The following is an 18,442-nucleotide window of genomic DNA, read 5'->3' as shown; positions in this document are numbered from 1 at the left end:
AACAGTTACTGTTACTACTATGATTTTTAAACTGTTACTTAAATGGTAGGTTGCAGATGCTCCAGTTTTAAATGTCTCCACATAGAGTTGCCAGATTTAGCAAATAAAAAAACAGGTTGGCCAGTTGGTCTGACCTTCAGATAAACAACAAATACATTTTTTGTATAAGTATGTTCCAAATATTACATAGGACATATTAATACTAAAAAAAAATTACTTATTATTATTTTTTTTTAATCTGAAAGTCTTACTCCTGACAGTTAAAATTTAAAGGAACACTGATCCATGTTATTTTGGGGAGGTAAGAGACTGGAAGCCAGAAATCCGCTTGGGTAAACAGTTGTGCAGAAATCCAGAGGAGAAATTTCAAGGACTTGACATAGGTCAATGAAACTGAAAAGGCATCCATTGCCATGAATAATATTGTGACAGAGTAATGAACAAGGCCTGCTGTGTAATTCCATGTAGAATGAAAGGAAGCTGGGATGTCAAAGGAGGCTTTTGGATGATATCAATAACAGACAGGTGCTAACTGGAAGTTCAGATTTGTTCAGTTGAAGTTCGATCAATGGATTGTTTGGTGGGACGGCCAGGTAAAAATACTTATTGAGCATATGAAACGTCAGGGCCTCTGCCCACAGGAGAGGTTAGGACCTAGACCTAAACTTGTACATCAACTGCAAGAGGCTCTTGATTGCAGAGAATGACGGCACCAAAGTTAATAGAAATAAGAAAAAGGTGCACAAAGAATGTCTCAAAAAAATACCCGTTCCAGATTACGGAAGGAGGAAGAGGCAACCTGGAAAGAGAAGGGCTGCGGAAGCCAAAGGAGTTTCAAGATAAAAGCGTTTGGGCAACAGCACCATATGCTTCAAGAAGAGGGTGAGCAAATCTAAGGAGTGTAGAGGGAATGGCACCACCGCTCCACTGGGCGAGACGTAAATAAAAAGTGAGTAAACAGAAACAGGTCGTTAGCACACGTGGCAGTGAAGGGAAGGTAATCAGATGGAAGCTGCGGTAGGGTGGGAATAAAAAAATATATATATGTGTCTATAGACTGAGCTTGTAGAATGAGGCAAATTAAAAATGCAAGAAAATACATGTGCCCAGGAAAAGAAGAAAGATTGGTCCTAGGGAAGACAGGGAGACAGGTTAGGGCTCAATGTGGAAGTGTTACTCTCAGGCAAACCAAGCCCCCCCCCCCCTTTGCTGGAAAAGCGCAGGCATTTTGAAGTGGAAGAAGAGAAGCTGACGACTCTTGTGCAATAGCTTTGATTCCCAAAGAGAAATGATAGGTGGAAACTTCCACTGAAGATAGGAGGTAGAAATGGTGTTGAGTGTAGGCAATTGGATGGGAAGCATATGAATAAAAAGGTGTGAATAAAATGGCCGTCAGATGCTCTGAGAACCCAGAGTGAGAGGGTGTGAATTTTCATGAAACTGTACAGCATTGTTATTCCTTTCTCTGCCAATACTCATTCGGAAGCCTGAGGAAAGAGTATGAACAGAGCAGTTTACCCAGAATTGGAGAACCGATTGGCAAATTAGATCAGTACCTTGGAGATGGAAGATTCTAGAGCTGCAGAAGCAGCACAGTTTAAAAGTGGGTAGGAGGGTATGAGACTGGTCAGAGAAACAAGAAGCAGGAAGAAGGGTATTGGACTGAGAAGAGAGGTTGAATTCTGAAAGCTGATGCTGATAAAGAGTCGATTCAAGTGAGGGAGTAAGAGATGAGTAGCCCAATCAAAGGATGGAAAGGAGAGGTACAGAAAATCTTCAAAAGATGTACAAACAACAGAACTCAAATATACCACTGTAATTAGGGAAATGCAAGTTCTTAAAATCTAAGGTAGTATTTTTTTCCTATTAGCTGGATGAATATTTGAGAAATTGAAAGTAACCTATATTGGTGATACTGTAAAAAAAAAAAATTGGCACTTTCATACCTATTTGAAGGTCCTGTAAACTTTTGTTACCGTTTTAGCATATAATTTGATAATACCTACTAAAATTCTAAATGTTCATATAGTACAACCCAGCATTTATGTTTTTAATATTTTGAAGAATTTACCCCACAAAAATATTTCTACAAGTACCCAGAGAAATATATTCAAGAATACCCATTGTAATATTGATATAATAATAAAAAATTTGAAACAACCCAAATGCCTACTAATGGGGAAAATGGACCATTTTCAATGCAATAGGGTGCCTGAGGATCCAGCAGCCATTTAAAAAAATAAAGTGGATCGACTTGTGTTAAAATGGAAAGATGTCCAAGATATTCTGTTAAATGGGGGGGGGGGGAGGAAGCATAAAATAAGTATTATTTTGTAAATAACAATAATTATAATAAATATAGAAATTAAAACTGAAGGAATTCACTAGACTGTTAACAGTATATCTCTGGAGAGTGTGACCAGTAGCAGATTTCTATCTTTTGGCATGGATTTCTGTGAAGTATGAACGTGATATGACTTTATATGACCTTTATAATTATGAAAAAGAAAAGAAATAATTTGTTTTACAATCCATCACTAAATAAATGATAGCTGTTACAATGCGCTCCAAGCCTGCTTTTGTCCCAGGCCTCAGTTTTTCCTGCTCTAGAAAGAAAGAGATACTACTCTTACCTTGCATCAACTCTTCCACACAATTTCATATGGTCGAGAGCAAGAGAACTTGGAAACTGAAAGTATGTTTTAATTGCTATATTGAGTGTTATTTGGGAAAATAGAAGTTTGAGGGCTGGGACTCTTTCTCGTTCTCTTTTCTGGTCCCCAGCGATATACACACAGGCAATCAGTAAATATTTATGACATAAGACACATTTTTCAAGAGAGTTAATTTTTTAAAAGGTGTGATATTTTGAAAATTTTTTTCTACTTGAAGAAACACATTTTGAGTAGGTAATATGCACATGGCACAATATAAGCCACCTAATTTCTCACCTTGAAGCCTGGCGTGTGTTCCTACAGAAATAGTCTGTATATTATAAGCACACACACACACACACACACACACACACAGCCTATAGAAGTCTTTTTAATGAACCAAATAAAACCTTAGAGGATAGAGTAGTCTATTTTGCATTCGAGGTGTATCTAAACGTGTATGATAACTAAGCTAAGTGAAAAAGCTTTGACTTTTCTGACCCAAATGTCCTAAGTAAATCCTTTTTGCGGAAAAGGGGAGATTTTAGAGCTTCACTGGTCTTGTTGACAAAGTAGTTCTCAAACTTGATCATACATCACAGTCACCTGGAGAGACTCGTTAAAACACAGATACCAACACATCCAAAGTTTCTGATTCACTAAGGTTGGGACCCAGGGTGGGGATTGGGGGGTGTTCCAAAAATGCATGTCTCACAATTTCCCAGGTGATGCTATTAATGCAGAGAACCATTGCATGGGCTAAAAAGCTGGCTACTGACCTATCCTGTGATCCCACTTAGACGGTATCACTGGAGATATTAAATTTGGCTGCCCTAGCCCTGGCAACATTGTGGAAATATTCTTCTAGTGACCTAGGCTCCAATTTAATCTAGTGGGATCATTTTCTCACTCACTATGGGAGTGCCTGAAAGTCGATCCTATTTTAGTTGAACTATTCATGAAGCCTCAGAGTTCAGTGTGGGTGTGCGGAAGAGTGAGCACTCCCAAGCACCCTCCTTTTGTGAGAGGAGGTTGATAAAGAGAGAAGAGGCTGCCAAGAGATGCGTTTGAGTAGGAGGGGGCTGCCCTGCCGGCAGCCGGCCTTGGATGTCACACTTTCAAAAGGTAAATAACTACCATATTGCCTTCCTGGTGAAGTTTTTACAGAATCACAACCAACGGTTCTGGGTTTAATAGCACCTTTCTACAAGCTTGGGAAATACTAGGGAGATGACTGAGAGAAGTAAAGAGCTATTTTTTTCTTGGAGTATTTATTTACTTATTTATTTATTTTTGAAAAGTGAAACTTTTATCTGAGAGGGGATGTCTTAGGCACAGTCTTGTTTAGAGGCAAGTTGGCGGGGGCAGGGGGGAAGGAGACTGCTGTTGGTCCTGTTAGATAGAGGATGTCTTTGATTTGGGGGATTATGGTAAGAAAACTGAATTATTGTATTTCTTCACCATCTCCTCTCCAGGAGAGAAAAGCTAGATCTTTTTAAGTTGTGTTTGTTTAAGAAACATAAGATACTTCAGATGGGGGACGTGAAGTGATTTGGGAAGAAAACACAATGAAAGAGGTGATTGATCTTTCTGAGTAGTGTTAGGTAAGAGAAGAACCGACTGCTCCTGATTTGCTGTCATTCTGTTTCCTACTTCAGCAAGATCAAATTTTCCATAAATGAAGAGATCGATGCCCAACTTCCTTCTTCCCACTCTAGTCCTGAGCAGTGCTGCTTATGCGTCTCAAAAAGAGAAACCTTCAGAGCCACTAAAAAAGTTCTAGGGCAGGTCTTCCCTTTGGAAAACATACTTTGGATCTATCGTTTTATCTGTCATTTGTGTCTGCCAAAAAAAGCCATTTTGCCTAAGAGGTCTCAAAGAAAGGAAACAGTATTCAAGGCTCCAACGATTTGTTGTGATTTTTCCCCCCATTCTAAGGTAAAACTTTTTATGTAGTCTTGTATTCAGAATCTCGCGCTGCATAAAATTGTATAAACTTCAAGCCCTAGAAAACCTGGATCTCATCCCTGCCCTCGAAAATAAGAGCCGAAAACATACATGGCATAATTGGAACCAAAACAACATCAGCCATTCCTTTCTTTTTATTCCCCCCTCCCCCAATAAAAATGTATTTTACTCTTCCAGGGGAAGGGAGAAAAGGTATCAGCCTAACAGGAGCAAAAACAGCTTATCGAAATTTGTCAGCTATGAGTGAGATGTTTGAATGAGTAAACTAGAGACCTTTGATTCAAAGTTCAGGAATTCAGATTTGATTAGATAAGGAAAAAGAGAAGCAAAGATGACTGGATGTTTTCCAGTTTCCAGATACTGAGGTTTTTCTACTTCTCTGTAGCATTTGAGACTGTTGGCAAACCCCCTCCTTGAAATACTCGCATCTCTTCGGGGTCCTTACTCTACACTCTTCGGGTTTTCCTCCTTGTACCTAGTCCATCTGTGGTTCCTCGACCTTTTCTCCACCATAAATGCAGACATTTGTTTCTGATTTCCCTTTGGCCATCTCATCTACCCTTGGGTGACTCTCAGCTCCAAAGACCTTATTGTTCTTTACTCCTAAACTTCAGCCCCACATTTCTGCCTCCTGAGCATGCCACATCCTTAAATTCAGTCTACCCCAAACTGAACTCATTAACATCCCCTAAAATATCTGCTATTTCTAAAATGAATAATTCCGTGAATAGCAACGTTTTTCTTTTAGCCATCCAAATTCAAGCCCAAATTTTCTTTATCACTTCCTTCTTCCTCCCATCGTACATCCACTTAATTTACAGATCCCATCGAATGCTGTTTTACAATCTCACATCCACGCCCTCCTTTTTTATTACTCATTCTGTTATGCAAGTTTATGCTTTTGCTACCTCTCATTGACCCCGCTAGAACTCGTTTCCACTCTATGGTGTCTGTCATTTCCTGCCCTAAATACCTTTTATATACTGTTATCAGTTATACTGTTATCTTCCTAAAGTGTGGCTTCGATTATTTACCTTCCTTCATTCAATAAGCATAAATCGTGTGTGCACAGTGTGCTGGGCTCTGATCCAGATATTTATTCATTCATGTAGGGACACCAGCCCTGCCCTAGGTCCTGAAACTATGCCATGCATGAGACAGATGCAGGCCTGATTGTTAGAGCTTATGTTCCAGTTAGAGTCAGTGGGATATACAGTAAGATACAGACGGCCCTGCCCTCAAGGGTTTGTCTGCTCAAAATCCATCAGTAGTTTCCTTATGACAGGAAGAATTTAATTCAAATCCCTTATCCTGATTTTCGAGGCTTATTATGGTCTTAACTCAAGCAATAAAAGTATGTCTAGATGAACAATCTTGAGTGTGCACGGGTCTTATATTCTGTATTGGGCATGACATTTTAAAAGAGATATCGACACATCAGAATCTCTTCAGTGGAAAAAAGACTTGAGTGATAGAAAGACCATATCCTCCGAGGAATGATGAAATAATGAAATGATTAAAGAAATGAGTTAACAAGTTCTCGATAGCTGTCTTCAAATCCTGAAAATCTTGCGTATGGAAAAGAAATGTATCGCCCTATGTGGTCCTAAGTTAAAAGTGGAAAAGTGCTCATTGCGGGGGGGGGGGAGGGGTCAATTTATCTAAAAAGAATGCCCTTTGCTCTTCCAAAACCAAGAATTGCATGGACAAGCAGGAATTTCCAATGAGCTCCCCGGCCCCTGCCACAAACTGGTCTCTGGAGCCAGTGAGTGCTGTTCCCCCAAAGAACTTTCTGATTCCTGATAATATATTTGCAGTGAAGGAAAATTGTCCTTTACCCTGCCTCCCACAAACCTAATTCTTTTCTTATATTGTAATATTTGATCATTCAAAATCGATATATCATATATTTAAGTCATGAAATGCAATAATAAATGAACTGCTGTGAACTCACAACCCCATTTAAGAATTATGCCATTCCATTATATTATTACTGCATCTGCCTGTGTGCTTTTTCCTTTGGATCATCTTCCTGCCAAAAGTAACCATTGCCATGAATTTTCTTTATCACTCCTTGGCTTTTGTAAAAAATAGATTTATCACATTTATATGCACCTCTAAATAATACGTCGTTCAGCTTTGCTTGTTGTGGGATTTAGTAAAATAATAATGTGTGCGATGTTACGTAATTTGCTTTTTTCATTTAAAGACATGTTTCCACGATTCACCCATGTTGTTAGATGCAAATCTAATTCGTTCATTCATTTTGAAACTGCTTATAACATTTGATTGTGTAGTATGCCACAATTTATATAAGAATTCTCCAGGAGTGATCATTCGAGTTGTTTGGTTTTTGCCTGTGCATACAATACCTCAATAGTGTTTTCTATATTTTTCCTGGTCTATATACAAGAGTGGAATATGTACATTCATCTTCACCAGATAATGCTAAATGATTTTCCATAGGAAGTTTTATCAATGTTTACGCTGATGCTGCTGATAGGCAGTGTATAGGCTCTTTGGATGAATCACATCCTTGCCAATACTTTTTGTTATCAGACTTCTTAATGTTCACCAATCTAGTGGATAAAAAAATTGCTATCTGTCTCATATCAATTTTTTCATGATTACTAGTAAACTTGAACACCTTTGCCTATATTTGTGTGCCATTCGTGGGGTGTGTGTGTGTGTGTGTGTGTGTGTGTGTGAAATGCCAGTTCATGTCTTTTTCCTATGAAGTTGGAAGAGTTTTTCTCTAACTTTGGATACTAGTCCTTTTGTTAAAAATATGTATGGCAAATATCTTCTTCAAGTTTGAACTATATTTTGACTCACTTTATGATGTTGATGGTGATCAGAAGCTCTTAACTATAAGGTCAAATTAACCAATCTCTTTACATATGTTGTACCGCCTGTGTCTGGTTTAAGAGTTGTTTCCCTATCATGAGGTCATAAAGATATTCTATATTTTCTTCTACAGGTTTGCAAGTTTGCCTTTAACATATAACTATAGATGCAGTTTTTTAAAATGGATATCCTATTTTCGGTATCACTTATTAAATACTCCACCCTTTTCCTGTGATCAACAATGCCCATTATGTTATAATTCAAATTTCCCTAAATGTGTGATTTGTTTCTGGGCTCTCTAGCCTGCTCAAATGGTCTATTATCTATACCTGCGCATATACACCACTGTCAAAAATACTATAGCTCTATAATAAACCTTGATAATTAACCTGGGAAATCTCTCCACCCTATTCTTTTTCTTCAGACTGTCTTCTTTATTCTTGGGCCTGTGAGCTTCCCTTGACACTTAAGAAAATTGGTTTGTCAGTTTCCCCAGAAAACCCTGACAGCATTTTGGCAGAACTGCACTGCATCTAAAGGTCAATTTGGGGAGAATTAATGACTTCGCCATGTTGAATTGATAAACATGGTGTATCCTTCCATTTATTTAGGTGTTCTTTAATGACTTTCAATAAAGTTGAATAACTTCTCTCAAACAAGTCTAACTTAACTTTAGTTAGATTTGTTTTTAAATACCTACATATTTTTGTGCTACAGTAAATACTGTCTTTTTCAAAGTTATGTTTTCTTATTGTTTATTGCTGGCATTTAGAAATGCAATTGATTTGTGTATCTTATCGAGATACTTTGCTAAACTTTGCTTATTTCTCATATTTTCTGTAGACTATTCCATAGGCAATAACATCTGTGAATAATAAACATTTTTGTTCCTTTCTTTTAAATCCTTATACCATTTTTTTTTCTTTATAATATTTTACTACACTGGTTAGAACCTCCAGAATGATGTGGAATTAAAGTGAAGATAATGAACATCTTTGTCTTTTTAAAAGGAAAATCTTTCAGCTTTTGAACATTTAGTAGAATGTTTGCTATACATTTTTCATTGATAACCTTTATCGGGTTAAAGGTATTCCCTTCTATCCCTATTTTGCTAAGAATATTAATATGGATGTTTTATATTAGTGCTCGATTTTATCAAATGCTTTTTCTGCAATTATGGAAATGTTCATGTGATTTTTCTTTTAACCTGTGTGTATATAAAATAAATATTTATATAAAAGAAACGTCTTTATGGATTTCCTAATTAAACTACCCTTGCACTCCAGAAGTAAACTCGACTTGGCATTTGCATCATCACAGTTTATTTGCATAGAACAGAAACCATTCTCCCTATTTTAAGCAAAAAGGGATTAACATATGAAATTGTAAGACTTTAGTTTTACTTGACCAAAAAAAACCCCCAAAACTCACTCAAGTTGGATTAAGCATACGTGGGAAACTTTGGATTTGCTACGTGTTGGGGGCAGAGGTGAATAGCTGTTCAACAAAATGAGCTTGTTAATTGTGTTATTCGAATATTCTGTATCTTCACTGATTTTTGCCTAGTTGACCTACTAATAATTGAGAAAATGTGTTGACTATTCACTAAAATGTCATTTTTAATTAAATTCTCACTATAGTCCTATTGTTTTCTTATTTATGGTGAGGCTCTTTTATTAGGTGCATACAATTTAGAATTGCCATGTCTTCCCACTGAATTTTATCCTTTATTATAATCTATTAATCCTTTCTATCCCTAATAATACATTTTGTCTTAAGGTTTATTTTGCCCAATATTACTATAGTACCTCAGTTTTCTTTTGGTTAAAATGTACTTTCTGTATATCTTTTATCTTCAGTCTTTCCATGCCTTTAAATTTTAGGTGAAACTCATTAACATCCTATAACTGGATTGAGGCCAAGACCAAAAAACTAGATGTTTGTCATTTTTGTCTGCCCAACATCAAAAAACCTTCCTATCTGAGAAAAATCTTCCTTTACGTGAGTCTCTAGGAGACAGAACCTCATTCCCACTACAGAAGCCTAGAGGAGCCAAATGTCCTCTTTCACCCATGGTGGCTAAGGTGCTGGTGTGTGACTCGGCCTTGACCAGTCGGATGCTCCATCCAGGAACTGGACTATTGAGTGACACGAAGATGACTCAATTTATAACTCCAGCATGGCAGAGGCAGCACTCTCCGATGACAGGAGCAGCAGTGCTCAGCAACAGCAGTGTTCTGTGGTGGCAGCGTTCAGAGCCAGCAGTGCCCTAACCAGACTCTTCTTGCTCTGACCTTGGCTGTGGCTCCCAACTCCTGGCCTCTCTTGGTTTCTGCCTGTTTTGTAAGAGCAGTTCTCCTTCAACTTGATTCTGGAATCTGCCTGCTCTCCTTAGAGTAAATATCTTTCCTGCTTAAGTAAGGGAGAGTGTTTCTGTTGCTTGCAAACAAGAACCCTGACTGATGCAAAAGTGTTCATTCTTCCTCTGAAATTGGGGAGGAGAGACTATGAAGGGGGAACATGGGAGGTGTGGATTTGCTGGAGCCAATCTGGCTACTACAGGGAAGCCAGCCTGGGTATAAAATCAACATAGAAGAAAGGTAAGGTTGAGAAAAATCATGGACATATGAGGGCAGAACCTTGAATCTCCAGATCCAACAATACCTAAAGTAACCTCACGGTGGACTTCGACTTCATAAGTCAATGAATTCCATGTATTGTTTAATCTCACTTAAGCGGACTTGTCTGTCACTTGCGACCAAAGTCATTCTACTGATACGTTTCTATTCTGCCTTTGAAAAGGAATCCCTCACTTGATTCTGCAATAAGCTCTTAGCTGCCCTCCTACTTTTCTTTTTCTTAATTGAACTCCTCATAAATGATTTAAAATATTAGTGTCTTCGTGTCTTCACTGCCCTCTCCTGCTTAATCCATTAACATCTGGATTCATTCTTTACCGCTTTGCTGACACTATTTTCTTTTAGATCCCCAACAGTCTTCTCCTATCTTAATTCAACGCCATGTTTTCAAAGTCCTTCGTTCATTCAACATTTTCACATGCCCACTTTAGCATAGTGGAGGGCTGCATTTATTCGTTGAACAGATCTATTTTGAACATTTAACATTTCCTAGACTTTTAGGATACAAACAAACAAACGAACAAATTAGATATGGTCCTTACTCTCATGGAGGATGACTATTTTATGAGAGAAGACAGACACTAAAGTAAATATAATAAACTGTAGTGAATGTTCCCGTGATATCTCCCTGGGAAATTAACATTTAAACTAAGGACTAAAACTCTAACGTAGAAGGAGGGGAACGAAGTTTTGACTCATAGGAGGATTGTACAAAACTCATGGAACTGTGAGAAGTCCAGCATTGCCTAAAACGTACAAGGGAGAGAGTGGCAATAAACGCGGTAGACCAAATGATGGAGAGGCTCGAAACCCCATTAAGAAGTTTGAAGGCAATGGGAAGCTGCTGGAGGATTTTAATCAGAGGACCTGTGAAAAATAAAATGAACGGAGCCACTTCAAAACAGAACGGGAGCTGCCCTCCCAGAGGAACTGCCCTGTGTGTCTCACTCCCCAAACCTTTGAAATGTTTAAACTGGCCAAAATGACCTTTGGACTGGGCCAAAGCAGCACTATTCCAAAAAACTGTTTGCAAAGCTAACAGGAAAGCAGAAGTTCTGACTGCTGGCCGCAAATTAAGGACACTCTTTGGAATTAGCACCACCATTTATAGCTAAAGAATAACTTAGTTTATTTGCACCTGTAGAAATTCCTTCCTTGACTTACTAACACCAATAGAAATGCTTTCCTTCTATTCATGTAAGTATTCCCCTTCCCTTCCTCGTAAAAACCTCTTGCCTTCACCTCCTAATCAAAACACTATTCGGGCTTCTGCCTGAGTCAGAAGAGCTATTCTTTTGGATTTCAAACATTTGTTGCCTCTCACTTTCGCCTTTCATTTTTTGGTTAACGGGATTGATCGATTTATGTTTATTAAAGATGGCTTTGCGGTTTGGAAGGTAATAAGTGTTTTCAGGAAATTGGAGAGTAGTTGCAGGAGTCTGGCATTCGATGGCCTAGAGGACAGTGGTGGCCGCAGGGATAAAGGAAAGGAAATGTTTTTGAGAGAGATTTTGGAAGTAGGCCCAAAAGGATATTAACAGATGTAGGGAGGGAGAAGCCAATGAAAAGCAGATCTCAATAATGCACGTGACCCACTCTGAAAGAGCACTCTAGAAAGGATGAGGCACAAATGACCCATTAAACCATTTTTCGAAATAAATCTATTAGCACTTTTTCTCTCTGGGCTTGAATGTTGTTCAGCCCTCTTACTCTCATGATGTGCTTTTCATGGTTTCCTCAGAAACTGCCTCGCTAGGGTTATCTAACTTGAATCCCTCGAGTCAACGTCCCTCCTCTGGCTAGGCTTTACAACGCCGAATCCAAGCTCACATCCAGCCATGTTCTGTTAGGGCAGCTTCACCTAGTGGGAAGCCCTCTCGGCCTTCTTTTCTACGACCCCCAGGCTGGTCCCTATCTGTGGGGTCCATAGCTGGCTCTCAAGAAAAAAGAATATATATATATTTGATCAATTTAATCTCAACTCTGTTGCCATGAGCTGCTCCTGCCACCTCTTTTCTTCCTTTCTTTTTTTTTTCTTTTAATTTTATTTTATTAATGTGAGAACACACAACATGGAATCTACTCTCTTAAATTTTTAAGTGTACCATACGTTACCGTTGAGTAGGTATAATGTCGAACAGCAGATCTCTGGAGCTTACTCGTTCTGCTTGACTGGAACGCTATGCCCGTTGATTAATAACTTCTCAAAAATATTGGCCATCTTCTCCTGTGCTTACTGGCCATTTGTATATCTGGAGTTGTTTTGCCTTCTTATTCAGTCATAAGAATCCTTTATGTATTCTAGATACAAGTCCATTATCAGTTATATGACTTGGAAAAACTTTTCTCCCATCCTATGGGTTGTCTTTTCCCTTTCTTGACAGTGCTCTTTGAAGCACAACGATTTTAAACTGATGAAGTTCGATTTTTTGTTTTTTTTTCTTTTGTTGTTTATATTTTTGATGTCATATCTAAAAACCCTTTGTCAAATCCAAGGTTATGAAGATTTATTCCTTTGTTTTCCTCTAAAAGTTTGACCAGTTTAGCTATTACATTTTAGGTCTTCGATCTAGTTTGAGTCGGTTTTTGTACGTGGTGTGAAGGGTCCAGCTTCATTCTTTTGCGTGTGATGCTCTAGTGGTCCCTCATCGAATGGTGTTGGCATCCTTGTCAAAAACCAGTCGACAATAGAGATATGTTTATTTCTAGACTGTCAATTCTATTCCATTCATCTTCAGGTCTATCCTGATGCCAATACCCCTCTGTTTAGTAACTTAACGGTAGCTTCGTAGTGAGTTTCAAGATTGGGAAGTAGGTGCCCTCTGACTTTGTTCTTTTCAATATTGTTTTAATGGACAAAGTTTTAATATCTGAAATTGATCGCTTCTGGAATGTACCTGATTTTCCATTAAGAGATGGGAATGACAGCACATGGTGATTAGGGAAAAAAAAAAAAAAAGAACTTTATGTTCCCATCCAGTAAGTTAAGTTCCACAACAAATTAGTTACAATGTAAGTACTCTGAGAATTTTAAAATCCTAGAGAAGAATTTGGACTTAACACAGAATTAGGATATTCGAGACAGCTTTACCTGGATCTCACAGGACAAGGAAGGCGCAGCTGATTTCCGAGTTACACATATTTGCTCATGTTTTGTCTTGCAATAATTCTCCATGTATTGTACGCTTTCATGTGTGTATCTTGAACGTCACCTATACTAACTTTATCAGTATCATAAGAACATCTTAAATAAATCTTGCTACTTTCTTTTTTCAAAGCCTCTTTGGTGTTATTAAGAAAGATACATACATACACATTCAAACCAACAAACTTGTTTTATCCTCTTTTGTCTAGGAATATGACAAATCCGAAGATATACCTGAGAAAATAACTACAGCTGGACAGGCTCAGGAGGTGTGTGTGCCCATGGATGAGTTCAGCAGCGTGGACGTAGACAAAGGTTTTGCCATTGCCTTTGTTGTTCTTCTGTTTCTTTTCCTGATGGTGATGATTTTTCGGTGTGCCAAGTTGGTCAAGAATCCCTACAAAGCCAGTTTCACAACCACGGAACCGTCTCTGAGCTGAACTATGAAAAGATCTGGTAGACTCTCTCTCACGGGAGGTTCACAATCTTTTCTACGGATGATGATGATCCAGACTTCATATTATTTCACCTCCCTATTTCTCAGCCATCCCGCTCTCGCATTCCACAACAGGCACTTGAGGGCGAGTTGAGAATAATAAAAAGGATGAAACACAAGCCAGTTTGCATTGTTCCTGCTCAGGGAAATGGGCGTAAAAGTGGTACAGAGACGGGTTTGAACTCATCGATTAAAATAAGGCCACGGGTTTCAATTCTCCTGGGTCTCATGTCCTTAAGATAAAACAGCCATAATTTTATCACATAATATATAATATCCTGATGCTTGGTAAGGCACACCCAAAACTAGAAGCCCTCCTAGAAGAGGTCCTAGGAGGTCCCTTTACTTATGCAAATATCAGGCCAGCAGGAATGCATTGTCCTGTGATAACAGTCTAACAGGACCTTTTTAGTGTGTGAGGTTTTATAAAATCTGCTGCCCTTCTCAAATGGGCAGAGCTCTGTGCTAAAGGGGGACTCACTTGCCTTGGGAGAATTCCTTAATCCCTCTCAGCCCTAGCTTCCTCATCAATAAAAAAACATCTAGTTGAAAATAGGCCCTCAAAAAGGTGTGTCCATGTCCTCACCCCGCCCCCCCTGAAATCTACGAATGTGAGCTTATCTGGAAGAAGGGTCTCTGCAGATATAAATTAAGGATCTCAAGATAAACTCATCCTGGATTATCCAGGTGAACCTTAAATCCATTGACCAGTATCTTTAGAAAATACAGAAGAGGAGAAGACACAGGGAGACAGAGAAAGAGGCCATGTGAAGATGAAGGCAGAGATTGGAGTCATACAACCAGACGGATGCTAAAAAACTCTTATCCGAAAGCACACTGGCTGCTAGAAGAGTCAAGGAAGGGTTCTCCCCAGTGCTCTGGAAGGCGCGCGGCCTTGCCAACAACTCAGTTCTGGACTTCTAGCCTCCAGAACTGTGAGAAAATAAATTTCTGGTTTTTTTTATAGCCCCCTAGGTTCTGATAATTTGTTATGGCAGTCACAGGAAACTAATGTACAATACATGATGATGATGATGATGATGATGATGATGATGATGATGATGATGATATGGCAGTTACAGGAAATTAATGTACAATACATGATGATGATGATGACTACGACAACAGTTATCATCATCATCCAACGGACCTTTTAAGAGAAAAGAGAAGGAAATCATAATCCCTACTCTCCAAAGTCTGCAGCTAGGGAAATATGGTACGGTGGACTATGGCCAAAGGGCAGGAAAGTCTCTAAGAGAATTCATTAGAAGGAAAAGATGTATCTACACCACTGATCAAGGCTCACCACAGGTTTAACTTAAGAGGACTGGTTCTGGCACAGTAAGTGAGAGAAATTAAAGCTCTCAAGTTCAGTCATGCTAGCCAAATATTCTAGTCAACGGTGACCTAGCATGTGAACTAAGAGAGCCATAACCTTGGAATCTAAGTGTCAGGTATCATATGGACTTATGCAGAGACATGGACCAGCATGTAAGTCACTTCAGAGACCATGCTGGACCGGGCTTTAGTGGCAATACCAAATGGTATAGGGACAGAACTCTAGCCACGCACTATTAACACACTTGATAATTATCTCTGATCCTGACTCCTGGAAGCAGGATTGGCCTGAGTAAGTTCCCAGGATTATTTGAAAATGGAGGTAGGGGAACCATAGGCTTTCAATGAAGACACTAGACTTTGCCTCCACCAGAATGGAGGATGCTGTATTGGTTAAACTGGCGGGGTTGTAGGAGAAAGAGAGAGAGGGTCTGCACCCCGATTTGATGAAAAGAAATTCATGGCAGGTACAGGTCAGGGTAAAATGAAAGCAGATCAATACTGATGTCAGCACATGAAGGCCACAGTATGTTCCCTCCAGGAACTCAGAAGTTAATGTTTTCCCCACCTCTTAAAATAAAATGCAACACAAACATGTGATTAATGAGAGTATCAGTACGCAGTCATCAGAGGGTCACAGGTTTGACTGTAATCCCATTTCCTCCAGTAACATACCTAAGGAAAAAAATACGAAGGTCAGTAGAAGTAGATCCTCTTGGGAGCAGAGAAAGAGGAAGGGCCCAAGGCAAACTCGCACAGGGCCAGGGTGAATGCTACTCAGGAGACAAGGCAACTCAGCCATTGGACAACAAAGCATCTCCAGCCCCAGGGGCAAGATAGTCCTTGAAGATTCAGGGAGTTGCAGCCCACAGGCCTTGGGTCTGTCTGGTTTTATTTCCCACATTATCTCAGTTAATCTGATGCCTTAAACATTCCTTTCACCCACCTTACATTGTCAGCCAGATCCCAGCAGTCTGCAGGGAAGTTTTAACTGGGCCAGACCCTTTCCAGTGTTAATCTACAATGTGTATGTGGTCGTGAATTGGATTCTATATTTGTTTTTTGAGTCAGCGTTTTATAAAAGTAATAAATGCACATGGTAAAAAAATTTCTTTCAAACATTACCTAAGCATACAAACGCAAAAAATTTCTAGACACTGCCTTGCTTCCCAATCCTTTCTTCCAGTGGTAACTGCTATGAAGGTAGTTTGTTTTTTAATATAAATGTATCTTTCCAGACATTTTCCTTTTCTTTTCCTTTTTAGTGTCATATGTGTGAATAAACTACCTATTTTCACATTTCAGTATTTAAAAGGTATAAAATGGTGTCCTTTGAGAACCCTGACTCCCACTCTTGTCCCACGTTTGTCCCCCGTCCTTCCATTTGTCCTCTTCAGGGACAAGCAAGGGTTATTTCTTATGTCTCTTTCCGGTGATATTATAGATATATGTAAGAAATAATGTGTGTTGTTGCCATTATTTACACAAATAATAGCACGTTATATGCCATGTGCCGTACACGCTGATTTCTACATCTGATTGCTTCAGCTTTATGAGGGCAAAGAAAAAATCAGATTGGAATATGATGCCCCAAATAGCCCCTGTTTCTCTTCAACATTCCCCCAATTCCTCATTTCTGCCCCCCAAACCACCCACACGCACATCAGAAAGCTGAAAGAATCTAATAGAAACGTAATCAGGGCGGAGCGAAGATTTCCCTTCATTCATCACACAGTACAGAGCACCACACGTACAGGGAATATGTCGGGGGCGAGGGGAAGCAAAGATTAAGATGGGACCTCAGCCTTCAGTCAGTCACAAACTGGCAAAAACAGAGATGCACAGGTGACACTCAAGTGGAAAGGACCAGGGAAATGGAAGCACAGAGACAGGGGTTAATTCTGCTGCCAATTAGGAGGCAATTTTCTGGCAAGAAAAAGAGCTAGGAAAAGAGAATAGAATAGGAAAAGGAGGGAAAGTATGTAATAAACATCTCCAAACTAAGATAAGCGAGCTGTTTTGAATAATGGTTTAAGACCACAAGCTGGAGGGCCAAACTATCTGGCTCTGACACTTTTTAACTCCGTAGCTTTGGGGAATTTAATTCTGCACCTCAGTTTTCTCATCCAATGAGAGACAATAATAATAGTTCCCACCTCATAAAATTATGAGAATTAGGCAAAATAATAACTGTAAAGTGCTTAGAACAGTGCCTGTTATGCAGCAAAAAGTCAATAAATATCATCTGTATGTGTTTCATGGGGCGTATTATGTCTCGAACTTCTAGCTCAGGTTAGAAGATAATAGCATGATGTCATGAGTTTGGAACGTGCTGAATTTCAAATATCAAGAGGAGCCCTTCACTCCTCTGTACCTCAATTCCCGGTGTCTTAACAATTGGAAACAGGCACTGAAAGGGGTCCCAGGAAACTGGAGAGCAGGTGAAATGAGCACAGGTGAAAGTGTGGTCAGCAGGAGAGGATTTCAAGGACTTGGACGACCTTGGCTGCTCCACACCTGTTCCCAGTCTTACATAGTGGGTTGTGGGTTATACTTTTTAAATGGAGTTAGGCACAGTTAGTGTAAAAGATAACTGAAGAAATTAAAACCACAATGAAATACCCTGGCAGTCAACAGTGCTGCTTCATCAAATACACCTGGTTCTGCCTCCTTCCAGAGCAATGAGACACGACTGTTCTTCCTGGCCCCCTTCTGTTTGGGTAGGGCCTTATGAGTCATTCAAGCCAATGAGTTCTAACTGAAAGTGTCCTGAGTCATTCATCAATGTGAGACCTAGCTTTTTCTCCTTCTGGCATGACTACTTATCAGCCTGGGTTCCTGAGAGGCTATCGTAAGCAGAGCTCCATTGCCAACTCTCTAGAGGTGGTTATGCAATGTGAGCAAGAAATACAAAGTTTTTTGTTTTAAGCTTTTGGATTTGTTTCCACAACATAAGCTAGTCTATCCTGATAACAGACACTATTTTAATATGTATCAAATTCTTCAAAATTAAATAAACAGTTAACGGTTAGTCCTAAGGAGGGTATGAGGAAACAGATACTTTCAGAGACTCACTAGCGGGAATAAAAATTGTTTCAATCTTTTTAAAAAGTAACTGGACAGCAGATTCTATTAAAATGAAAAAAAAAAAGAGTAGGTATAATTTTTACTCAGATTCCATTTGCGGGAATTTCTTCTACAGAAATATTTCTTCTACAAAATATGTTAATGTTTTATAGTTGCATTATCTGGAGCAGCAAAAAAACTGAAAATAAACTAAATTTCAAAAAATGGTTTAGCCACACTACGAAGTATTATATAACTGTCAAAAAGATAAATTTTATATCTTTTATTG

The 18,442-nt window shown here is 39.0% G+C and overlaps 1 protein-coding gene across 1 annotated transcript; it reads left to right on the top strand.

The window, feature by feature from the left end:
* Positions 1-3,586: 3,586 nt before the first annotated feature.
* Positions 3,587-13,868, top strand: CTXND2 (cortexin domain containing 2). Its single transcript, XM_036234931.1, has 2 exons — positions 3,587-3,779; positions 13,463-13,868. The coding sequence occupies exons 1-2, from the start codon at positions 3,762-3,764 to the stop codon at positions 13,691-13,693; spliced, it is 249 nt and encodes an 82-aa protein (XP_036090824.1). The 5' UTR covers positions 3,587-3,761; the 3' UTR covers positions 13,694-13,868.
* Positions 13,869-18,442: the final 4,574 nt, after the last annotated feature.

This window comes from Rousettus aegyptiacus, unplaced genomic scaffold (genome assembly GCF_014176215.1).
Source record: "Rousettus aegyptiacus isolate mRouAeg1 unplaced genomic scaffold, mRouAeg1.p scaffold_m13_p_17, whole genome shotgun sequence".
NCBI lineage: Eukaryota > Metazoa > Chordata > Mammalia > Chiroptera > Pteropodidae > Rousettus > Rousettus aegyptiacus.
The sequence above is the reverse complement of the archived record's forward strand: the minus strand, read 5'-3'. Positions and strand labels throughout refer to the sequence as shown.